This window comes from Rosa chinensis, chromosome 4, assembly GCF_002994745.2.
Source record: "Rosa chinensis cultivar Old Blush chromosome 4, RchiOBHm-V2, whole genome shotgun sequence".
In the NCBI taxonomy this organism is placed as follows: domain Eukaryota; kingdom Viridiplantae; phylum Streptophyta; class Magnoliopsida; order Rosales; family Rosaceae; genus Rosa; species Rosa chinensis.
Genome location: NC_037091.1, coordinates 58,066,871 through 58,092,916, shown reverse-complemented (window position 1 = coordinate 58,092,916; position 26,046 = coordinate 58,066,871). Strand labels below are relative to the sequence as shown.

The 26,046-nt window shown below is 37.4% G+C and overlaps 3 protein-coding genes across 4 annotated transcripts; all 3 read left to right on the top strand.

The window, feature by feature from the left end:
- Positions 1-5,568: 5,568 nt before the first annotated feature.
- Positions 5,569-7,142, top strand: LOC112199930 (serine/threonine-protein phosphatase 2A 65 kDa regulatory subunit A beta isoform). The gene is made up of 6 exons (XM_024340925.2): positions 5,569-5,754; positions 5,863-5,943; positions 6,038-6,142; positions 6,257-6,439; positions 6,749-6,841; positions 6,983-7,142. The coding sequence occupies exons 1-6, from the start codon at positions 5,584-5,586 to the stop codon at positions 7,124-7,126; spliced, it is 777 nt and encodes a 258-aa protein (XP_024196693.1). The 5' UTR covers positions 5,569-5,583; the 3' UTR covers positions 7,127-7,142.
- A 4,384-nt stretch (positions 7,143-11,526) lies between these two features.
- On the top strand, positions 11,527-18,514 carry LOC112199646. The gene is made up of 2 exons (XM_024340625.2): positions 11,527-11,535; positions 17,899-18,514. Exons 1-2 carry the CDS (start codon positions 11,527-11,529, stop codon positions 18,274-18,276), a joined length of 387 nt encoding a protein of 128 aa, XP_024196393.2. The 3' UTR covers positions 18,277-18,514.
- A 255-nt stretch (positions 18,515-18,769) lies between these two features.
- LOC112197387 (amino-acid permease BAT1 homolog) lies at positions 18,770-25,054 on the top strand. Of its 2 annotated transcripts, none has more exons than XM_024338033.2 (8): positions 18,770-19,135; positions 19,846-20,106; positions 22,841-22,859; positions 22,987-23,206; positions 23,279-23,460; positions 23,916-24,205; positions 24,306-24,435; positions 24,519-25,054. In XM_024338033.2, the coding sequence occupies exons 1-8, from the start codon at positions 19,008-19,010 to the stop codon at positions 24,864-24,866; spliced, it is 1,578 nt and encodes a 525-aa protein (XP_024193801.1). In that variant the 5' UTR covers positions 18,770-19,007; the 3' UTR covers positions 24,867-25,054. The 2 variants fall into 2 exon arrangements, with proteins under 2 accessions (XP_024193801.1, XP_024193802.1); XM_024338034.2 differs by lacking the exons at positions 18,770-19,135; positions 19,846-20,106 and adding exons at positions 21,208-22,004; positions 22,108-22,368.
- The last annotated feature ends 992 nt before the right edge of the window (positions 25,055-26,046 follow it).

The following is a 26,046-nucleotide window of genomic DNA, read 5'->3' as shown; positions in this document are numbered from 1 at the left end:
TTTGAATCTTTAGTTTCCAAGTTGGGACTTCATGACATTCACTCTCCAACTTGAGGGGGAGTGTTGAGAATCTCTCATGATATGGAAAGATTTAGGTGTAAATGCTAATTGTTTCCCTTTACATTTTGTCAATCGTTGTAATTTATTTTTGTGATAATACTTAGGATCTAGATTATTCCATATCATAGAAGGTAGATTGATTTCCTATATATCTTATAATATTCTGAATTGTAATCATCATCAATATACCAATTATCATTTTTACATGAATCAGAGGCCATTGAATCTTCGAGGTCATAAGAACTTAAAAGAGGAAGCTTCCATTTGGACTAACTCTCCAACTTTTCCAAATAACAAAAAGGGATAATATAGAGTACAGACAAATGAAGACGGCTCGTTCAAATATCTTGTTGAGTATGAATTCGTTAAGATTTGTTATATATGTGTTTATAGTTGTTATCCTATAGCTTTAGCACGAAAATTCTTCTAGGCCTTCACATATTTGCCAGTTGCAAGAATCTTCTTTTGGTAATATATATGCATGTACGGAGCCTATTATTCTAGTCTGAATGAATTGGAGTACGTATTTGACCATGGAATAATATTTGGTTAAGGATGCATCGATAGCATTGTGCCATGGATTGGATTAATTAGTTTAAGCAAAGTCATGCCGCATGCTTGATCAAATTATTATTATTCAATTATTCGAAGATTATTTTGACCATAAAAACAAACAAATTAAACTCAACTCATTTACTACTGATATGGCCTCTGATTCTCATTCCTGGAAGTGTTCTCCAAGACCAAATGACTAAGCCTTCCATTCTGACTTCGCTCCAAGTCTACTTTTTTATATAAACTCTTCTTACTTTCTCTCTTCACACACCTGTCTAAAAGTCTCAAACATCCCTAATTTCTTTTAAGCTTGAGGAAACAGAGCGCAGACACACTACTATGGAGATTGTTCCCACTACATGCTACGAAAACTTGAAGAGGTACTGGAGAAGGAGAATGTACCAAAGACTGTATGGAGACTGCAGCAAGAGGAAGATGAGGGTTGCAAGGCTCGGTGGTGGAGCTAATGGGAGTACTAGTCCTACTCGGTTTTTCAAGATCAGAAAGCTTCGATTGATCAAGTTTGTTTCGCCGATAAAGCTCTTCGCCAAGTTTCATGGGGCTTATGTTGACATGATGGTTCGCATGGCAGGCAATGTTGGTGGGGCCAGAAGGGTTGCAGGAGGATCAAAGAAGGTGGCAAAAGCAGAAGATCAGATTGTTTCAGTGGCGGCTTCTTGTTATGAGGAAGCCGTTGACGCTAGATTGGTTTTGGAGATTTATAAGAGGTTGGCAGCTTCTCGCCAATTAGCTGCCTACTGATGAACCAATTAAGCTAGCAAGCACGCTAAATCAATTAATCAAAGTAGTACAAATTGTATGATAGTCTATGTGAATGGTACGGTCAAGTGGCACGAATTATTTCCTCAAATTTGGTCATTCTATTACTCAAACTTGATTAATTGATTCGTTTTATTCATTAATTAGTCGTTTTTAGTCGATCAGATAGCATACTCATTTTTATCCGGCTACACCAATTTCGGAATCAGACAACACATATCAGACGACAACAAACATTTTAACTGTCGTCTGATTTAATCAGACGACAGCAAGAAATATTGTGTCGTCTGAGTTTTCGAATTAGACAACAGTTTTTTCTTGGCTCTTGTGCAATATCATTTCAGACAATGGTTTATTTTTTTGATGTTGTCTGAATGAATTAATTCAGACAACAGTTATTATGTGATGTTGTCTAAGGTTCATTTATACAATGGTTGATTTTTGCTGTTGTCTGATTATTTTCAGTCACACAACTGTTATTAGGTGTCTGTTGTCTGATATCTTGTAAGTCAATGGCTACTGAAAGATGTTGTTTGATTTAAGTTGTTCAGACAATGGTTTTTAATTTGTCTGTTGTTACATGAGTTTCAGACAATGCATTTTATTTGATGTCGTCTGAGTTTTAGATTTTTTTTTTTTGATACAATGAATAGCTGACTTTAGTTAGGGTTTGACTTATACTTTTAACACTTATACTCTTTCAACTCGTTCCCTCTCCATTCCATCGAGCAAAACACCCAGTCCGCCTCCAGCTGAAAATCACTCTCTCTCACTCTCACCATAGCCTTTCTCATTTTCTCCTTCTTCCTCTTTCAGCCGCACATGCCTCTTTCTCTCTGCTCTCTCTCTTTGTCTCACCTTCTCTCTGTCACGCCGGAAAGCTCGACTTCCGGTCGTCGACTTTTGACACCTCCACCACCAAAAGATAGCCCAAGCGATGAAGAATAAAACCCCAGCCACCCCTCCATCGATCGAGATCATCGGACCAAGGGAAAACGAAGGTTGCGTTGGATCCAAGGGAAGCAACCACACGTCCCCACAGTCCCAACCAGAGACAAGAGAGAAGGGCCTAAGAGACTAGAATTAAGCAATTCGCACCAAAACCACGAGATCGAGCTGGTGCTAAATCCAGGTACAACTTTCTCCTTGATTCAGTTTGCGAATCAGGTTCTAGATCTTCTGAATCAGATTTCATATTGATGCTACGTTCCAATCGAATTGAAACCTAATTTGTTGTGATTTTGAGCACGAAGCTCAGCTTAAGTTATGGTTGTCTGCTATTTCTGTGCATTTTTATGAATGAACAAGTCGAGTGTTTATGCAAATGTAATGGTGTTTGTGTTGAAGGTGGAGAAAGCGGAGTTTAATGGTGATGTAGGACAAGAATGGACCCAGTTTAGCCGAAAAACCATAAAAGTAAAGAAGCGGCGTAGAATCAAGAAAAGTGATTGGAAAATAGGTAACTCACGCGTAATCAGGTTACTAGCCGCTGGAATATTCAAGAAGATTTGGTTTTGGACTTTTCGGGTTTCTCGTGTGAAAAGTCAGGTTTTGATTTTGAATCAGATTTGACTACCTTTTGGCCAGAATGTCCGTTTGAGACGCATGATACCTTTCCAGAATGGGAACGACGAGATCTTCAAGACTCACTTTAGTGAGCCCTATCAGATTTAGGCCAAAATGTATCGTCTTAATTATCCGATTCGTGATTTAATATTTTAAGGCTAGTTTTACATTCTTTTTATTTTAGGTTTTCTAGTTTATTTTGGATTTGTTTTGTTTTAATCCGTGGGCTTTAGGGTTTTATTGTTAGTCGCCCTAGGATTTCTTTCCCATATATAAGCAACCTTAAACGGCTGCAGAACGATCTTATCATCTTTTATCAATAAAATTGAGATTATTCTCTTTTATCTCTGGTGGACTCCAGAATCCTTTGCTTAGGTTTATTGCTGGTAAACCTAGATATCAATCCTACTGCGTCAGGTGGTATCAGAGCAGGTCTTCCCTGTCTCTTTTATTTACCTTGGTAGTAATGGGTGAAGTTACAAAATCAGATATCGAAGCTTTCACGGCAGCGTTTACCGCTGCCATCAACTCCATGAACAATCAGATTGGAGAAATTCGTGGATTGTTGGGAGAGAGGAACAATAACAACAACAACAACAACAACAACAATTGGAATAGAGGCGGGGAAGGAGGCCAACGGGCTAGAGCTCCATGTGGTGGTGGAGGTGATATTAATTATGATTCCGAGGTTCTCATAACCAAGGCTGATATTCCTTACTTTTCTGGTCACATGAGTGCGGAGGATTTTCTGGATTGGCAGGTTGAAGTGGATAGATTCTTTGAGACCATGGAGGTTCCAAAACACAAGCAGGCTAAGATGGTTTCTCAGAAGCTAAAGAAAGATGCTGCTTATTGGTGGGATCAGTTGCAAAGCTCTCGTCAGAGGCAAGGAAAAGAGCGTGTTCGAACATGGAGGAAGATGAAAGGTCTTCTTAACGAAAAATTTTTGCCTAGAGATTTTTCGATCAAGAATTACCCTCCCAAGGTTTTTGAGAAGAAGTTAAAGTCCAAAGAATTTTCTTTGCCCGTTGAGATTAATAGTTTATCTGAAGAAAAGCCAGAAAATTTTCTGATGGAAGAAACTCCACAAGAAATCATCCATCATGATCAAGAAGATGTTAAAGATGAAATTGCTCATGAAGACATGGTTATTTGTAATGGTGAAGTCTTGGATCCTGAAATAAATCATTCAGAACCCGATGTCATTCAAGAATGCAACCTTGAGCGCCAAGAAGAATCTACTACGGTTGCCTATGAAAGCCAAAATGCATATGACAGACTCATCTATGGTGTTGGGTTCATGATTGTGCCATCAGAATATGCAGAAGATCCGGCCAATAATCTACAGGTTCAATTGTCTAATTTTTTCTTAAGTCTTTTGTCTACCTATTCTTGTCCTTTATTCAAGAGGAACTCGAGGGCGAGTTCTTTCATAGTGGAGGAGAATGATGTAGGACAAGAATGGACCCAGTTTAGCCGAAAAACCATAAAAGTAAAGAAGCGGCGTAGAATCAAGAAAAGTGATTGGAAAATAGGTAACTCACGCGTAATCAGGTTACTAGCCGCTGGAATATTCAAGAAGATTTGGTTTTGGACTTTTCGGGTTTCTCGTGTGAAAAGTCAGGTTTTGATTTTGAATCAGATTTGACTACCTTTTGGCCAGAATGTCCGTTTGAGACGCATGATACCTTTCCAGAATGGGAACGACGAGATCTTCAAGACTCACTTTAGTGAGCCCTATCAGATTTAGGCCAAAATGTATCGTCTTAATTATCCGATTCGTGATTTAATATTTTAAGGCTAGTTTTACATTCTTTTTATTTTAGGTTTTCTAGTTTATTTTGGATTTGTTTTGTTTTAATCCGTGGGCTTTAGGGTTTTATTGTTAGTCGCCCTAGGATTTCTTTCCCATATATAAGCAACCTTAAACGGCTGCAGAACGATCTTATCATCTTTTATCAATAAAATTGAGATTATTCTCTTTTATCTCTGGTGGACTCCAGAATCCTTTGCTTAGGTTTATTGCTGGTAAACCTAGATATCAATCCGACTGCGTCAAATGGTGATTGAGACGTGGCCGCGGTGATTCTGGGGAGTCACAGTGGGGAGCAAGAACGGAGTGAATCGGATGGACAAGGACAAGAGCCGTACCGATCTGCTCGCTGCTGGCCGTAAAAAGGTACATACACATTGGCTCATAGCACACTAGCTTTCGTAATTTGGCTGCTGTGTTAGCAAATAGAGCTCAAGGGTTTAATTCATTTGCCACACACTTGAACTGTAACTTGTCGAGTATATTTGTTATTAGGTATAATTTAGATAGATTGGGAAATCCTGTAATGCCTATAGGTGTTTTCTTTCATTTTGTTAACTGTTATAGCAAGTGAATTACAGTCTCATATACAAGGTATCCCACTGCCAATATACTATCTTATCTCTGTATCTATCCCTGCTTATTTTTTCATTTGTATGACTTATTACTATACTGTGCACGACTAGTTTTCTTTTGGCTATATAGTTTCAAGTTGGACCATGAGATAATAGTTTTCTTGATATTTATATTTGTGATTTGAGTCACCATCTTAGTAATAGTTTGAGAACTTGCCAGTTGACTTCTAATTGATGGTTGTTGTGATGTTGACATTCTTTAGGTCAGACCTGGTGCCTGCCTATGTTCGACTTCTTCGCGATAATGAGGCTGAGGTGCGGATTGCTGCTGCAGGAAAAGTAACCAAGTTTTGCCGAATTTTGGACCCAGAACTTGCCGTTCAGCAAATCCTACCATTTGTTAAGGTACACATCTTAACTTATATTTTGTTTTAAATAGTTTGTTTGATTAGTCTTGATGCAGTTCTGATGTGTGACTTTAGCTTTATAACTTATAAAGTTTGCTTGCTATAGGAATTGTCAACAGATTCATCCCAGCACGTTCGCTCTGCATTGGCTTCAGTGATAATGGGAATGGCACCAGTTTTAGGAAAGGCAAGAATCTTCTGTTGACTTTTCTATATAATTCATAAAACTAACCATGCTCTCCTGATCCTTATATTAATTCATTTTTTGTTGGTGGTTGCAGGATGCAACCATAGAGCAACTGCTGCCTATTTTCCTTTCTCTTCTCAAAGATGAGTTTCCAGATGTCCGGCTGAACATTATTAGCAAGCTTGATCAAGTCAACCAGGTATGGTTTTGCCCGCAACCACTGTTAAATTATTCAACAGACTATTGTCTTAAGGATATTGGTTTATGTTTTCCCATTGAATTTGAGCCGTTCTTGGTAATTTACCTGGTGCAGGGAATTGGAATTGATCTGCTGTCCCAGTCTCTACTGCCAGCAATTGTGGAACTGGCAGAGGATAGACATTGGAGGGTTCGGCTTGCGATAATAGAATATATCCCTTTATTGGCAAGTCAGTTGGGTGTGGGGTTTTTCGATGATAAGCTTGGTTCTCTTTGCATGCAGTGGTTAAATGATAAGGTTTGTGCAGCCTTTGAGATTGATAAATAATTTTTTGACATCTCATGCTTATTGCTTTCAGAAAGCCAAGAAGAAGAAGAAAAAGAACTTGATGCTTCTGCTTTTTGTTCTTTCTATTTCATCATCAGAAAGAATTTTGTTACCTTATATTTACTTTTACTTGTCTAGAAGTAAAAACATGGGAATCTTATCTGGTGGTTAACAACTTCCTCTGGTTTTAAAATTTTGAAATGGCAGTAATCTGTCATGCAGTATAGGCTGGGAAACCTCTTTTTTGAAATTTACTGACAAAATTGTTGTTGATGGTAGGTTTACTCAATACGTGATGCAGCTGCTAATAATGTGAAGCGCCTTGCAGAAGAATTTGGTCCTGATTGGGCCATGCAGCATATAGTCCCACAGGTTTCTATTCTTTTCTTATTTTAGATTGGACTAAAATGTATCTATGACTAGGTTTGTAGTTTTATAGCACTAAGGTCTAGTTAGGTACCTTTAGGCTGAGTCATTTGTTACTCTTGTTTAAATCTGGCAATCTGTTGACAGGTTTTGGAAATGATTAACAACCCTCACTATTTGTATCGGATGACCATTCTACATGCAATTTCCCTACTTGCCCCTGTTATGGGATCAGAAATTACTTGTTCCAAACTTCTACCGGTGGTTATCACTGCATCAAAAGATAGGTAAATATTACTAGCTATGACACTTAATTTTTCTCTTTGCCTGATTTAACTTAGCTGTGTTAGCAAATAGAGCTCAAGGGTTTAATTCATTTGCCACACACTTGAACTGTAACTTGTCGAGTATATTTGTTATTAGGTATAGTTTAGAACTTTAGATAGATTGGGAAATCCTGTAATGCCTATAGGTGTTTTCTTTCATTTTGTTAACTGTTATAGAAACGACTAGAGAGAGACAAATGATCGATCTGATTTTGAATATTTGGTCCCTGTACATTTATCATCAGCTTCAACAATAGCAGTTGGTGGGTCAATTATGTTTTTATAAATTTGGGCATGGAGTGGAGATAAGTTTGTTGTTGCTTCCATATTAATTAGATCATGAAGGAATAATTATTGCTTGAATCCCTTGCAGGTATTGCGTTCCGGATATTTGGATACTATCCGGAGGCAAAGGAAGTGATTGTCATAAGGCTGCAATTACAGGAGACATGTAAGTCCTGCTGTCCTCCTTTTTCTGTTAATTTGGAGATGTCTAGTGGTACTGTGGCAGTAGATTTGACCAAGTACTTATTGTTTTCGTCATTATGATTTATCTAATATTCTGTCAATCATTTACCAGTCTCTGAATTCTCAAAAATGATATCCTCTTGTTTGTTTTGCAGAGTGGGAGACCCATTCAAAGACACAGCTAGACCTTCACTTCATGTCCTTATTAAAATGCTTGCTACAAAAATGTTGGTCATGGCTCCTGTCTTTCTTTGAGTAGTTTATAACAATTCCGGGTTTTCCAGTTTATCAGTCATGAGTGCACGTAAACTATTTGATTGACTTGTGTCAATCTACTTTTTATAAGAGCTTTAGTATTTGATCATGATGCTCTCAATACCTTGACAATTTATTAATTGCATCTACTTTTCTTTCCTTGCAGTGATTTTGCTTACAACTATCTTAGTGGTACAACACCAAAGGAATAGGCTTCAAGCTTGCAGTGATTTTGCTTACAACTATATCTTGAGAGATCGAGCAAATTGTATTCTTTTTTATTATCATGTAAAGCTCATGAAACTTGAAAGCTTGTTAAGCTAATGAAAAAGATATAGGCACTTGGACAAGGTTAATTCCTGTGTAAATGTTGGGACGAATACTGGAATGAAATGGTTTTTGGAATCAAGGATATGTTGTTCAATTGTGTATATCTTCTTTTCTATCTCAGACAATTCAATACCAATCGCAAACCATTGTCTAACAAACGAACATAAAGAAAAAAGAAAGAAAAAACTGTTGTCTGAAGCAATAACATACAATAGCTTTAATAGTTTTCCTGTTGTCTTGTTCAAAGTCAGACAATAGTATTCAATTACATTGCTGATCTACAAGCTTCATTCAGACAACAGTTTTTGTACAAATCAATGTTCTCTAAATATTCATTACACGTCAACATTCTTCCAGGGTCTGCCAACTGAAATTACTTTGCACAAGAGTTCTGGTACAAATTGCTGTTGTTCTTTGTGGTGTTTAGACAACAGACTGGGTAGTAGCTGCTGTTGTACTAAATTTTATCAGACGACAGTTTTCTGGTATTGTCTGATTCATGTATCAGACGGCATTGAGATAGACAACAGCAAACCTTATACTCAGACGACAGTGAAAAACTGTCGTCTGATTGAAAAATTGGTGTAGTGATCCAAACAAACTGGGATTGTTATGTGATATGTATGTGTACGAAAATACTTATTATCACGCTCGTTACGTAACAAGTATATTGATATATGCATGCGCTTTTCTTGCTCGTTATATGTATCAAAACATGATTTTTTTGGGTTGATTATGAATGAATTGATTTTCTTGTGAGTTTTAGTGAACTACTACTTATGTGTGACTACATAACAATGTATACTACCCTAAAGTACAAGGAGTGAGCACTCTGTTGAGATGAACACATATTGGGTATGTGAAGAGACTGATGATATCTTGTTTAGATTTTGAACTCCATTTGTTGGCGAGACTCTTTGGATGTTGGACGTAACCAAATTGGGTGAAAAGATTCATAGTTATTTGCCCTGAGAATCTTTTTGGGAGGCTCCAGGGGTATAGAGTGGAACCCCTTTCCCAGTATTAGGGGCTGCACTTGTAATGCCACAAGTAACTTTATTCATGGTCATTAGTTATGTCTTTGGTAGGTTGCTTGTGTACTTGGGATGTTTTGGTAATTTACAAATTATGTAATTTATTTTATTTAACATTTAGTCTCCTCGGTCAGGTGCATGTTTCCCCCTGCCTTGGCCATTTAAGCCTGTTATGCTCTTTAGGGAGTGGTTCCTAGTCGGCATAGTTTGGACTACGGAACTAGTATAGGTAAGCATATGTACATTTGCCTCCCTTACCGTCTTACCATCAATAAAAGAGGAATTATTCAATCAATTGTGTCCCGTTAGATTGCTCCTTGATATTTTCTTTCGATTATTCATTTGTTCTTCGTGGTTGCCCAACATTTATGTAATTGTGTTCTTGCTTGCCGCTAACACCATTTTAATATTGTGTGGCTTTCATTGTTCCTTGTAAGCTACTCACTTGGCTGACTTGCTTGCTAGCAAGTGTTGTGCGGTCCTCATTGCACATCGTAAAGTTTGGCCCGTAACAGTTGGTATCAGAGCCAACTAGGCTCAAGACTGGCAAAATGTCGAACCAACAACGAGTTGATTGGTATGACCAACAACTCGGAGAACTTGCAGGGGTGCCCGACAGATTGATTGATCTTACTACCTTTTGGACTGAGATGGAAGGCTTAAGGGACCGAGTTGTGGCCCTTGAAAAATCAAAAGCTCTAGGAAGCGGAAAGGAGAGAAATGAAGAAGAAGCTCCCGTTTCGAACGAGCAGATGGGGGAGATGAGTGATGCCCTTGATACACTTCAGGTGACAGTGGACACTATGGCAGAAGATGTCAGAGCCACCATTGATGCTTTCAAAAACGAGTTGGTGGAGATGAATACCAAGCTCAACTTGACCATCTGTGCGATGGGAAACCAATCTGTGATGGACTATAGGAAGGTGAAGATACTAGAACCTCAAGCTTTTGGAGGGGCACGAGACACCAAGGAGCTTGAGAATTTCTTATTTGACATGGAGCAATACTTCCGAGCATTGAAGCCAGACTTGGAAGAGGTGAAGGTGAACATGGCGACAATGTATTTGTCGGGAGATGCTAAATTGTGGTGGAGAACCAAGTACAATGACATCCAAAGGGGAGTATGCATCGTTGACACATGGGAGGATCGAAGAAGGAGCTCAAAACTCAATTCTTCCCCTAGAATGTGGAATACATTTCCAAACGACAATTAAGAGAGCTCAAGCACACCAACAACATCAGGGACTTCGTGAACAAGTTCTCGGTGCTCATGCTCGACATCCCGGACATGTCAGAGAAGGATTGGTTTTTCTATTTCTTTGAAGATTTAAAGCCATGGGTAAGGACAAAACTCCCACGACAGAGGGTCCAAAACTTGGCCTTAGCTCAGGCTGCTGCTGAAAGGTTGATAGACTACACATTCGAAGAGAACTTTACTAGGAGGACTAAGACCTTTTCGAATACGAATACCAACATAACTACAAGACCCGAACAGAGTAGAAGTGAGGGAGCGGAGTCTAAATTTTCCAACTAGGGGACAGGAGAACAACTAATGCGAGGGACATAACAACTTCCACGCCTGCTGCCTCGACATGAGTCTTCACCCCTCGAGATTTTAATCCCTCAGGCCATACTGCGAAATCATTATCTTGTTTCTTTGCAGAGGACCTCACAGAGTGAACGAGTGTCCTCACAAGACGACCTTGTTTGCCATACAGGCTAATATTCAATAGAAAGCAACGGAGGACCAGCAAGAGCCAGAGGAAGAACCTGGTCACATGAGAGCTTTGAGATTCCTGGGTGCAGTGGAGAAGCAACATCAATCACCCAAGAAGGCCCAGGCCAAGGGCTTGATGTTTGTGGATGGTAGAATTAATGGGAAGGTTTCTAAGAGTGTGATGATTGACACGAGGGCTACTCACAATTTGTGTCGGAGACTGAAGCATGAAGGTTGGGGCTAAAGTTAGAGAAGGATGTTAGCCGCATGAAAGCTGTGAACCCAAGGCCTTACCCACAACTGGACTATCCTGAGGGGTACCGCTCAAGTTGGGCCATTGGCAAGGAAATGCCAACTTTGTAGTTGTTCAGATGGATGACTTCGATGTCATATTGACTTGGCTCCAAGAACAACTGACTTAAGCCTTCCATTCTGACTTGGCTGCAAGTCTACTTTTTTATATAAACCCTTCTTACTTTCTCTCTTCACACACCAGTCTAAAAGTCTCAAACATCCCTAATTTCTTTTAAGCTTGAGGAAACAGAGCGCAGACACACTACTATGGAGATTGTTCCCACTACATGCTACGAAAACTTGAAGAGGTACTGGAGAAGGAAAAGGTACCAAAGATTGTATGGAGACTGCAGCAAGAAGAAGATGAGGGTTGCAAGTCTCGGTGGTGGAGCTAATGGGAGTACTAGTCCTACTCGGTTTTTCAAGATCAGAAAGCTTCAATTGATCAAGTTTGTTTAGCCGATAAAGCTCTTCGCCAAGTTTTATGGGGCTTATATTGACATGATGGTTCACATGGCAGGCAATGTTGGTGGAGCCAGAAGGGTTGTAGGAGGATCAAAGAAGGTGGAAAAAGCAGAAGATCAGATTGTTTCAGTGGCGGCTTCTTGCGGTAAGGAAGAGGTTGGCAGTTTCTCGCCAGTTAGCTGCCTACTGAGCTAATTAAGTTAGCAAGCACGCAAAATCAAAGTAGTTCAAATCGTATGATAGTCTGTGTGAATGGTACGGTCAAGTGGTAGTAAATATTTCCTCAAATTTGGTCATTCTGTTGCTTAAACTTGATTAATTGATTCATTGTATTATTAATCAGTCGTTTTTAGTTGATCAGATAGCATACTCATTTTTACTCAAACAATTAACTGGGATTGTTATGTGATATGTATGTGTACAAAAGTACTTATTCTCACGCTCATTATGTAACAACTATATCGGTATATGCGTGCGCTTTTCTTGCTAGTTATATGTACCAAAACACAATTTTTTGGGTTGATTCTGGATAAATTTATTTTCTTATGCGTTTTGGTGAACTACTACTTATGTGTGACTACATAACAATATATACCACACCAAAAGTACGAGGAGTGAGCACTCTGTTGCGATGAACACATATTGGGTGTGTGAAGAGGCTGACAATCTCTTGTTGAGTTTAGATTTTGAACTCCATTTGTTGGTGAGACTCTTAAGATGTTGGAGGTAACTAAATTGGGTCAAAAGATTCATAGTTATTTGCCCTGAGAACCTTTTTGGAGGCTCCAGGTGTATGGGGTGGAACCCCTTCCTTAGCTACTACTGTTATTAGTTGTTATAATGCACTGTAAAAACTTTGTTGAGAAACAGATTATTTGTTAAGAAAATGAGAGTGAGATCACCTACAGCAGATACTCGCTCATGATACAAGCACTAGTTTTAACAATGAAACAAAAGTGGTAATCTGCAACGACCGCTGAGCAGACATATTCAATGGAGAGAATATGCTACAATGCATTTTTTTGAGAGATGATCACTATAAATTTGTCGGTATTGTGACGCATAAGCATAATGTCAATTCTAAAAGGGCAGATATGTGTTATCTAGGAAATTATTTTATGCACCGACGATGCAAATAACCCAATACTTATAAGATGATTTCAACCCTTGATATTTATAATTAATATTTATGTTAGTGCAAGTGCACGTCGGTGCACTGAATCCTCTCCCGTGTTATCCAACCACAAATATATTTGCCAGCTGCAAAAATCTTCTGCTGGTATACATGTACGGGACAAAGAGGTTTAGTTCAGAATTGGACCATGCATGGAAAGAACTAAACCATAGAGCTTATGCCTAGAATAGATAGGATTATGTTTGGTGTGGACAAACAAGAGCAAGTGAAAACCGTTGAAAAATTCCTTAAGAACTCTTGTGATGTATTGTTTTGTTTAGCTCCAATTTCATCATCAGTAGTTCACAAATCTCAACAATTGGCATATAAATATTGTCTTGGTCAAGTCCTCAATGACAAGCAATTCCCCATTGGCATTTGAGTATGTTCAACGGTTCAACCCAACAAGTGAAAAGCAATTAAAACATTTTTTGGGTGTCATTGTATTAACTTTAGTGATGACCATGTGATTTACCGAAACTCTCACATTGAGCCATTGAGGAATTGATGCTGAGTCTTCTAGTGTAATATGCTATTCTTTGGGTGTCGTTTTTTTTTTTTTTCAACTGCAGCAATGCAATATGTAGTCTCTCTTGTATAAGAAAAAAAAAAGGCAGTCTCTTACCAAATATCTCAATTTATTTCAGCAAAAAAAAAAAAAAAGGATATGTATTTAATGAAAAGATATTGTGAATTGTGAATGAGGATAGTTTAGGAAGTTTGGGGTTGTGCTTTTAGTAAAATATTAAAATAAAAAAGTTAAAAAGTTGTGTATTAAGTAAGAGATCGATATGTATTTATCATTTAGCAATGGGAGAAATATCACTTTGGTCATCGAACTATGGCTCGTTCGACACTTTGGTCATCCAACTTTTAAAAACTTCATTTTGGTCATCGAACTATATCACCGTATATCACTTTGGTCATTCCGTCAATTTTCTCCGTTTTCTCTGTTAATTCTAGGGGTATTTTGGAGATGAAATGTTTTACCCACCATTTTTATAACTTAATCCAATTTTCCCCGCCTAAACATAAAACTTCATCCAATTTTGCCAACTTTTCCCTCCTTTTATTCATGCATTCATCATCAGTAATCAAAGCATACAACAGAGAAAAATAATCAAGTCAGAGAATGATTCAAAGGGAGGGAATATAAGAGGAAGAAAAATATTGATTTAATAAATCAAGGAATTATAAAAGGAGGGAAAAGTTGGCAAAATTGGATGGAGTTTTATGTTTAGACGGAAAAAGTTGGATTAAGTTAAAAAAATGGCGAGTAAAACTTTAAATCTCCAAAATACCCTTGGAGTTAACAGAAAAAACAAACGGAATGACCAAAGTGATATGCGATGATAAAGTTCGATGACCAAAATGAAGTTTTTAAAAGTTGGATGACCAAAGTGTCGAGCGAGGCATAGTTCGATGACCAAAGTGATATTTCTGCCTTTAGCAATATGTGAATAAAATTTCTCGAGAGATTATATGAAATTAATTGTTACTCTTCTTCTTTCTGCCAAAAAAATGTTTTTATTTACGGAACTACGGAAGTTCACTTTTTAATTTGTTTTGTTGGTAAATTGATGTTATCGGAACTTAAAGGAAACTTCCTTGTAATTTACTTTAATTTTTGTATCATAAAAGAAGTGTGCAGAGGAAAATAGAAAAGGAACAAAAAGACATTTATCTGACATGTATGTATGCCCTTCTCGTGCTCGTAACTTCCAATTGGTGAGTCATTTTGGTGTGATCTCATATGTTATATGAGAATGCCTACAGACGCTACAGACTACAGTACGAAAAAGGAGGAATGAGTATTGATAATGTTGAGATGAACACACTGGCTAGAAATGAAATTTTTGCTGAGTTTGTATTATTTGGAATTCCATGTAATTATATAGATTAATGGGAGATATTGTCCGTAGATGAGAATAGCTAGAGATGTGAGGCCACCGAATCAAGGCTTACATAGTCAGTATAGGATTAATAATGAGTCAATCTGTAATGTCTTCACCAAGAAAAGAGAACGTTTTAACGAGTAGCTATTTGTTTTTTTTTTTTTTTTTTTTGCAAAAAAAAAAATGAAACTTTATGTTAGGCATAATAAGTCATTAAAAAAAAATTAACATCATAAATAGTTATGAGTAGGCATGATAGACCACTATTCTGATACAATATTGTATTACCATGCACTAAACAATTTTCATTTAGAAGATATGTTCGATTTTGCTTTAATGGAACCATATGATTATGGGTGGTTCTAGTTTTTTTTTTTTTTAATCAAGAAGAAACTTCATTAATAATGAACTTGATACAATGAGTTTTGGCATAATCTCATATACATAAATGGCCACTGGACTTTACACTGGAACTCCAAAATAACTGACTAACGGAGCCAAAAAGGCCTCAACTCAAACTACAGACTTAACTTGCACTACAATTAAAAGGCAAAGACAATATGCGCAGGCGCAGTCAATATGGGTGGTTCTAGTTGGATTTCCAAATTTGATATTTGGACCTCCAATTTTTTTCAATTATTAATAGATTTTGTCAAGTCATATGAAAAGACAAATAAGGACAAAGTTAGCAAAATGAAAAAAAAAAATACTATTCTTACCTTCCCCAAATATAACATTCAATAACATTGTTTTTTTTTTTTCCAAATTTCCTTATATTGTCATATAGTTTTATAATTTACCTAAAACAATTAAGTAAAAATAATAATTTCTATACATGGCCTACATTTAATACAAAAGTAAATTCAAAACAATTTGATTTGAAATTTCCTTGAATTATATTTATTGAATATTATAATATAGTTATTACTCGATCTTTTAACCCAAAAACCATGAAATCCTTCTTTTAGCAAATTCAAAGGAATTTCATGAACATATCAAGGTCGAGAACCAACCCTCTGATTAATTTTGGTAGAGGAGAGATCTACTCATAAGAGAACAATATCATATGATTTAGATTCATTCCTTTTCTCATGGTTGAATATAGAGATAAAAAGTAGAGTAACAGATTATTGTATCTCATGTTCAAGGATGTTTTGGTAAAAATAAGGAGGTCCACTAAGCTTTTTAAGTATTCTAAAAAGTAAATTAGAGGTGTACTCAGTATAGGAGGTTCAAATAGCAAATTTGGAGTTCCAACTAGAACCACCCTATGATTATTCCTCATCCTCAAAAAAAAAAAAAAAAAATCCCAGCCTTAAAAGCAAAATTTTGAAAATATAATATTGTGGTTGAATTTCTTTGATTTCGACCTAAAACATATGGTTATTCATTTTTTTGAAATAGAAGTTGAAATTCATTATACGAACAGTTAAAAAAGGAAAATGCTCTGTACCAAATGATGTGGCACATGCGACATCATTCATCTTAATCCTTATAATTTCCAACATATCTACTTGATAAATTAATTTTTTTTATCTAAAATGAAAATCAACAATTACAAAAAAAAAAAATCATTTTGGATATGTTTTTTTATTAGAAAAGTATCGATGAATTAAGAGATAAAATTTTGAACTTAGGGTTTGGTCATCAGAAAATTTCAGAACAATTGTGTGATTAAACTTGTATTGCACAATTTCGAATAAATTTATTCATTTTGTCTTCCCAATCTCTCACATCATCTATTTTTCTGAATTGTTAACAAAGTATTGTTAATTGTTTGATGGAATTGTTTCCTTATGCTTCTGCAACTTGCAATCTGCGTTTACCCATGGCCATGACTAACAGACTTCAATTTGAGAAATCGTGCCGGGAACAAAAATGGGTTGTTTTTGCCTCACACCACCACTAACCAAAAGCTACAGCACTTGAGGAATAGCTTGCCTGATCTAGTTGTTGTTTTAGCGCGTCGACGAGAGGCTATTTGCTCTTGGTAACAGTAACTACATGCAATGATCATGTTGCTTTACACTTGCTGATCAAGAGATAAATGCAAATGTTCTTGGAGAGGAAGTTTTTAGGTAGACAATTGTTGGCAATATTCTTGTGGGCAAATTATTGTGCCATCTCCAACAAAGGTGACTTGGTTCATTCGCATACATCAGTCGAAGACTTGGATGAAACCTTGATGATCAGTGATTATGCTAAGGAAGTTATTATTTTTATTTTTATTATTATTACATTTTTAGGCTAATTTAAAAATAAAAATAATAGTTATATTGAAAATTATTCAATTGAAGGTGATGACATGGTAGATGCCACATAGAACACCACATATTTTGATATTTATTTTTTGTATAAATTTTTGGTGTATGTAGCATTACTCATTAAAAAACTGTAGTCTACAAAGCTTCCTTGGTTTAAAATCAAAACTTTAAAATATAATAATGATACAATCAAATATTCAACCACATGGTTTCAGAGTAAAATAAGGTGCAAATATTTGTATTTTGCTAAGCTGTTGAGAGACATATACCAGACATTAAATACAATATTAATTAGTATACTACATATTTGATATTCTGTTTAAGAATTGTTTAGACACTAAATCTATGGCTTTTGTAGTTTGGATTTATTATGTATACTTTTTGTTAGTTGTTATCCTTGCACAAAAATTCTATTGGCCATGACCTATTTGCCAGCTACAGTAATTAAGCAGCTTCTGCTTGTACGTACGGAAGAAGAAGTCTTATTCAAGTCATAATTATTGGAGCATTAGACTTTGGATTCATTTTTATTAATCAATTTAAAGCATACTTAATCAAAGTTAATATTCAATTGTTGGTCAGACACACAAATTTTGACCAAACACAACAAAAACTCATTTGTCACATATTTGCTCAATTACTCTGAAATGTCCTCATTCCCAGAAGTAACTCCAAATTGACCAGGCCCTCATTTTGAGTTTTGACTCCTATTTCTATATAATCCCCTCTTACTTCCTTATCTTCACACACTTCTCTCAACTCTCAAAATCAAATCCTTCATTTCTTTCAAGAATTAGTTAATATGGAGATTGCTCCTAGTTCATACTACACCAACTTGAAGAGGTACTGGAGGAGGAGAAGGTACCAAAGGCTGAGCGTTGACAACAAGAAGAAGCTGAGAGTTCAAAGGCTCGGCGGTGGCCCTAATGGGACTAGTCCTCCTCGGCGGTTTTTCAAGATCAGAAAGCTTCGGTTCCTCAAGTTCGTTTCGCCGATAAATCTATTGGCCAAGGTCCACGGTGCTTATGTTGACATGATGGTAATGATGGCCGGAAACGTTGGCGGCGCCAGAAGGATAGCAGGAGGGTCAAAGAAGGTGGCTAAAGCGCAAGATCAGATTTCCGTGGCGGCTACTTGCGGTGAGCAAGCCGTCGACACTAGATTGGTGTTGGAGATTTACAAGAGATTGGCGGCTTCTCGCCAATTAACTGCCTGTTGAGATTTGAAGCAAAGCAAGCAAACTTCAAATTTCCAGTTTGAAAATTGTGTGATATATCGTTTGATTTCTCAAGTTTTTTATGTTTTTGTAGAGTTTGTTCATTTCTATTAGAAGTGGGCTGTTTGCATGGTGAAGTAGTAGCTCTGACATGCATGCATGTTAATTGTAAACAAAAATTAAGAAGTTTGGAAATGTAAAATTTTTGTGCTCTTGGAAAGTGAAGGAGTATCCCTAATTATTTATCTTCTGCCTTAATTAGATGGTAATGGATATATAGAAAAGTAGACAATAATGGTACTTTGTGAAAGGAAAAGGAAAAAAGCTAGGCATAAAGCAATTCCAAGTCTCCAACTAACAATTTATAGAGATCGAAGAACACCAAATTAATTCGGTCATTAATTTTGAGGTGCCTTTTCAACAAAATTATGCATTTGGTTCAACCACGTGTCTGCATTGACTGTTAGCTACAAAAATCTCTTAAAAGATCTTCACTGATTCAGAGAATCATGGTGAACAAACAGTTAAAGATTCATCCAGAAAAGAGTGTTCTTGCTATAGACACAGTTCTTTGAGTTTGAGGCAAATTCAACCACGTGTTTGTATTGACTGTTAGCTACAAAACTCTCTTGAAAGATCATCACTGATATGATTCAGAGGTGAACAAACAGTAAAAGATTCATCCGGAAAAAGAGTGTTCTTGCTATACAGTTCTTTGCGTTTGAGACAAATTCATGACTCAAATCAAGGATACCATGGAAGAGGAACATCATCACCCTCTTCTTCAAGAAGACGCCATTTCTTCCGATGATTCGCGCTTGAAACAGCTCGGTTACAAGCAAGAACTCAGCCGCAATCTCTCGTATGAAACCAGAATTTATCTTCTTTTTCTTCATTTGAGTTTATTGTACTAAATTTCTTTGCTGTATGCATGTATTTTCCTGCACTTTTCACTTTGTTTCCCCAAGTTTAGTTTCTAGATGAGCATCACTTTCAGTCTTTCACAGCTTTAGACTTTTTATATATCCACTGAATATCAGTTCTTTGTTTTTTGTTTCTGACTTTGGCAAGACAACTTGAACATAACAGTGATGGCTGCCAAGAAAATATACAAAACTGCATCAGAAATGTCTGGGAATGTTAAAATATCTGGGTTGTCAATATCAGAGGGCCATAGACAAAACTTTGTTGGTTCCATTTCATTTTCATTCTATATGTCGGTACATTATTTTGATACATATGCATACACGTACAATTTATTCTTGGTTGGAATTTAGAGATATAGATAATTCCTGTGGTGTCACTCATCACCTCAGCATGGCATGCAAAGTTCCATTTCCAAATTTAATTCGATCAAGATCAATTTTAAACAGTTAAAACATTGCTTAAGAGTTTCATCTTGCATTTCTTTATATTTGCAGACATATTTTTCTGGCCGTAGTTATTGAATGCCAGTTTTTCAGGACGACTTTTGAATAAGATATAGATGGGCCTAAATTCTAGAAGAGTAATAATTTTGCCTAAATTAAGGTTCTGATCCTGTGTTGTGTGGTGTACATTATGATGTGTTAGGGCAATAGCAAATTTCTCAATGACTTTCTCCATCGTCTCTGTCCTCACCGGTCTGAGCACGACGTTTGGTATTGGTCTCACATATGGTGGGACCATAACGATGGTGTACGGGTGGCCGGTGGTGGGGCTGCTGACGCTGGTGGTGGGACTATCGATGGCTGAGATTTGCTCCGCGTACCCGACTTCCGGTGGTCTCTACTTCTGGAGTGCCAAACTCTCTGGCGATCGTTGGGGACCTTTGGCTTCTTGGCTCACTGGCTGGTACGCATTTTTATTTTCTGATTATATCATTTTAGGCTTTAACATGCCATTGTGACTTGTTTCGCACTCTCGCTTGTGTGTATTTCTCCATTATTGATTTCTTGTTTTTTTTGAAGAGATTATTGATTTCTTGTACAAGCAAGCAATTAGTAATTCCAAGATCTAGGGATATGACAAAGACCCAAATTTTCGAAGCAATTAGTAATTCCAAGATCTAGGGATATTGGGCTTCGCATTTATTCAATGAGGCGGCCCAAAAATAGGATTCATAAATTGTCTATACCTCGAGTCATTCACTTTGGTTCATTTTTAAGTTTCATCTGTGTTGTTTACTTGCTTTAGATTATTTCCGTTTAGTTTCAATACAGTTATTTTGATGTTGTTGATTAGGGACAAAGACACCCTTCTCCACCAATGCCAAAAATTTGGCCTTAGGACTAGCTAATTTAACTTCAACTCTTCAAACGTTGAGATCGTTTAAATTCCAATCCCGAACTGAGCCGAAAAAAAACTTTTGCTAGGCTTGGCTTTCGACACTCCTCTAGCCTTTTGAACCCGGCCCAGCCAGCCCATAAGTTAACAAGATCCAACGGGCTAAGCCTCAACCTGGACTCTTAGGGGCTCCGGCTGCCTCAACCCTCCCCTACATCCCCTACCCGGAGTCCATATATGAAGATGGCCACAAGGATAAACATATGAAGTGGGTCTCAACAATTGTCAAGAAGTCCAGAACCAATAATGGGACTTTGACTAGCTTCTACAATAATGGTCCAAAACCAAATGATGACATATTTATTTACATTTCATGAACGCATATCAAGTAGATGGCATGTTATCAGTTTACTTGTCATATAGAAAGCTCTATCATAGTCAGACCATGCACATGACAAACCAAATATAAAAATGGGCTACACTACAGAAATGTTGCCGAGTCATCTAGAGTTCGAAATTAGGGTGGTTTTTCGTGTGCCATTTTTTCTTGTTATGATTTTCTTGTTTTAGGATTGTGTCTGTTATGTGTGGTTTGACAAGTCATATTGAACACTAAATTCTTATCGAAAAAAAAAAAAAACATATGTATTCTTATTCTCTTCATAAACAACATGTGATCCGAAAACACACACGCATCCAATTAGCAATTTATTCAAGGAGAGTGTTGCGAGAGCAACTCATATCTTCAATTGCATACAAACACTCTGATTTAGCTTAATTCTTACTTGAGCATCATTTATTTTCCCTATAAAAAGATTCTAAGAATCATATCAGAATCCTCGCACGTCAAATTGGAATCATAATGCTCTCATAATAAACTAATAGTTACGTGATACGAATCAAAGTCATCGATTTGACCAATGAAAAAAGAAGGAAGAAAAGTAATATTGGACGGAGCAAAGAAAAATACAGATGGGAATTTGGAGTTCACACACTCTCCTCGAATCTGAACCCATTCCGGGTTGAACTGACAGGCTAGCTTGAGACGTATCTCTCAGCCAGTTGAAAATGGCAATCATTTACAAATTTGTACACAGTGAGAGATAGAGAGACGGCCAACCATGAAAAGCCAGTAACTGAAATCTACTTAAACTAATATTTATATGGTGGGAAGTCCCATATAATCCAAAGCTACGCCATCTTCTTCTCCGCGCCTCAAGCTGACTGGCTTTACTGCTTCTGCTCCAGTTGACATTTCATCACAGTTTGAAACTCCCCAACAACTGAGGAACAAGGAGAGACTTGTCATTTTGGTTGTGGGTGTTCTCTGTTTCTCTGTTTTTGGGCTTTAACAACATGGAGTCTGGTGGCGGCACAATGGCAGCCAACGGCGACGTTTCCAAGGATTCCGGCCACGAACGTCTTAATCAGCTCGGCTACAAACAAGAGCTCAAGCGTGACCTCTCGTAATCTTTCCCAAAATCCCAACTTGTTCTTGGTTTGTTTTTTTTTTTTCAAACCACCCTGAAAAGTTTGTGTTTTGTGTGTGTGTTTGGTTTGGAATTGCAGGGTGGTTTCGAATTTTGCTTTTTCGTTTGCGATCATATCAGTGCTTACCGGTGTAACGACTCTGTACAACACTGGGTTGAAATTTGGGGGCCCAGTTTCTATTGTTTATGGGTGGCTTATAGCTGGTTGTTTCACCATGGTTGTTGGTTTGTCCATGGCTGAGATTTGTTCTTCTTACCCAACTTCTGGGGGTTTGTACTATTGGAGTGCCATGCTTGCTGGCCCAAAATGGGCACCCTTTGCTTCTTGGCTCACGGGCTGGTAATTTTATCTTTCCTTTGCCTCAATTGAATCATCTCTTGCTACTCTGAAGTCTTTTACTTTTGGGATCTGCACTAGTTGACTTATGAGCTTCACAGCTCTTGTGCATAATTTTTCAGTACATGCACTATGTTTGTACATTCTTCCCGATTAGGACTTCTTCTCCGTTTGTTACTTGGTCTAGAGTTTGATCGATGTGTAGCTCAACTCTTTCGATTTCCTTTTTGGACAACGTGTAGTTCTTTCGATTAGATTGATTTGGCACTCGCCCTTTTTGTTCAAGATGCTAATCTCTTGTTCACTCTAGGGACTCTACCATCTGTTATTATTCCAGAATGGTGCTATTGTTTCTTTGCTGGTCTGAATGTACAAGTGAAATGTATATTGCCTGCAACTAATCCCAAGACGGTTCTATGTTGAACTTACTGGCATAATATTCTCTGATGATGGTTAATGGTTTTTCTTCTTGCAGGTTCAACATAGTTGGTCAGGTACTTCTAAGAACTCATATGTTCTGGAGTTCATAGTCCTTCAATATCCATTGTGAGCTCAAGCTTGTTATGGATGTGGTATGATTCACTATAAGCTCTAACTGCATTGCTACCTTTCTAATTGCAGTGGGCAGTCACAACTAGTATAGATTTTTCACTTGCAACGCTGATTCAAGTGATGATTCTCCTTAGCACAGGTGGGAAGAATAATGATGGCTATGAGGCTTCCAAATACGTAGTTATTTGTTTCCATGGAGGAATTTTGCTTCTACATGCTATCATAAACAGTCTTCCCATCTGGTATTTATCTTTCTTTGGACAGCTGGCTGCTGCATGGAATTTTGTAGGTAGGAATATTTTGAGCCCTTTTCACTATATTTCTATATGTTGGGTTTTTTTATTGACATTAGAATATTCAGGTGTCTTTGTCCTTATGATCCTCATTCCCCTCGTTGCAACGGAGAGGGCTAGTGCCAAGTTTGTATTCACTCACTTCAACACTGATAATGGCGATGGAGTTAACAACAAATTGTACATTTTTGTTCTGGGACTGTTAATGAGTCAATATACCTTAACTGGATATGATGCATCTGCTCATATGGTAAGCTGATATTTTCATTGCTTTCAGACTCATTCATTTCAGTAGCTATCCTTAACTTGTCTGATGAACATAGAAACAACTGTAAGGTTGAATCCTCAGAGCTTAACAAAGTTGCATCCCATTTGCAGAAGTACAAAATTTAGGGAATCTGCATAGCTATATTATCATTTTGTGTATGAAGCTATTTTTCATATACAAACTTGATAAATATATGTGTGTGTGTGTGTGTGTGTGTGTGTGTATTTTTCCATTTCACTGAAGCAGCTGAAATTGTAGTGAAGGCTTGGTGTATATTTGTCCTATTTGTAACAACCCATCTTCAGGCAAAAACCAGATATGATATGCAAATCAAAGACAAGATAATATGATGTTCTTCTCTGTATCTGATATTAGCTCAATGCTTGGCCATATAACTGGTACTAAATCTTTACGTTCCTTTCAACTTCTGTTTCTAGACAGAGGAAACCAAGAGCGCTGATATCAACGGACCAAAAGGAATAATCAGTTCCATTGGAATATCTATTATTGTTGGATGGGGTTATATCCTTGGGATCACCTTTGCTGTTACCAACATCCCATCCCTTTTGGATGAGAACAATGATGCCGGTGGTTATGCCATTGCTGAAGTATTTTATTTAGCTTTCAAGAGTAGGTATGGAACTGGAGTTGGAGGAATCATATGCTTGGGAGTGGTTGCTGTTGCCATATTTTTCTGTGGAATGAGTTCAGTTACTAGCAACTCCAGGTATCTAAATCTGTTTTATCTTTCTCATACTCAAGCAACAAGAATCAATAGGGTACAATTAAATCTTTTACCTGCTTACGGTGCTTGATTTTCCTCTCAGGATGGCTTATGCATTCTCTAGAGATGGAGCCATGCCATTTTCACCATTTTGGCATAAAGTGAACAAGCATGAAGTCCCCATAAATGCAGTTTGGCTTTCTGCTCTTATATCATTTTGCATGGCACTGACAGTAAGTACATAACTTCTCATATATATTATCACCATTCTATCTGCAACTGGTAATCATTTACTTGTTTGCTTCAATCTTCACAGTCGCTTGGAAGCCTTGTGGCGTTCAATGCCATGGTGTCTATTGCAACCATTGGACTGTACATTGCTTATGCCCTGCCCATCTTCTTTAGGGTGACCTTGGCACGCAAGTCCTTCATCCCCGGACCTTTCAACTTGGGCCGCTATGGGATCCTTGTTGGCTGGATTGCAGTGCTTTGGGTGGCAATCATCTCAGTCCTCTTCTCGTTGCCTGTGGCCTATCCAATTAGCAACGAGACACTCAACTATACTCCTGTTGCAGTTGGCGGTTTGTTAATTATCACAGTATTTGCTTGGATATTCAGTGCTCGACACTGGTTTAAAGGTCCTATATCCAACATAGATGCATGAAACTGTGTATATTCAGTGATTTTTATTTGTTGGAAACTTTTATTGAATAGAATTGTTGTTCAAAGCAAAGCATCATGGAAATTACTTTTTTTCTTTCGCAAAAGCAGATAACTTAATTTGTATCAACTACACAATCATTGGTAATATACCAGATCAGAGCAATAGAGTCTCTCGAGTCATAGTGGAGATATGAATTTCAAGTTTTGTCAAGATATATTGTAGATTTCTATCTTCACATTTTATCTACAGATTCATAATCACATGGCATTCATGGTTATAATAAACTCACAGATGTCATTTATAATCAGTAATTTCCTTGTATAAATCATAGATTGCAGTTATCTGTACTTGATCTGAATGCAGCATCTATCCTTTCGCATAAAACCAGATGTGTAATAAGCAATTATATGTTTAAGTTTCTAGAAAAATTTATTTGTAATATATGGTTGTTAATGAATATCTGTGAACTACCAACTTTAAGGAAAAGAGTCGGAAAAGAGTCTGAATCACCAACAATAATGTCTGGTTGAATGCAATAAATTCAGCAGTATCAATTCACTGAGTACTCAGCATAAAAATAGAGAGGAAACCTAGGTTTCCATTTTTATTGTTACTGCAAATTTTATTCGGGGAAGAGAAAACCTTTTGACATGAATCTTCATGACCATCAGCACTCATAATGTTTTTGCAACTTGAGGATCCACACCACCTACATCTGAAACTTTGAACTAATGTTGTTCTGTGCTATCTCCAAATAAAGATCTCTCCGGCCATTCACGGTATTCATCAAAATTGCCTGCATATGGTGCATTGCCAAAAGAATTGTACTCCAGATCTGCTTCAAGCATTTTCAACAGGTCAGCATACTCCGACAGTGGCTGGTGCTCATTTGATGAAATAGCTGGAGGAGCGTCTCCTGTTAAATTATTCAGCTCCTGGCTTCCACTGTTGAAGTATACTGGAAGGTTCTCTATATCTTTTGCATTGCTTGAAGCTTTTTGTTCCCCCAATTCAGTTGTTACTGGAGAAACCTTGTTCTGATTTTGGGAATCGAATGGAATGGTGAAAGATGGAGTATAGTGCTGGTGCTCATTTAATGAAATCGCAGGAGGTGCCTCTCCTGTTAGAGTATCCAGCTTCTGGCTTCCACTGTTGAATTTTGTTGGGAGGTTCTGTAAGT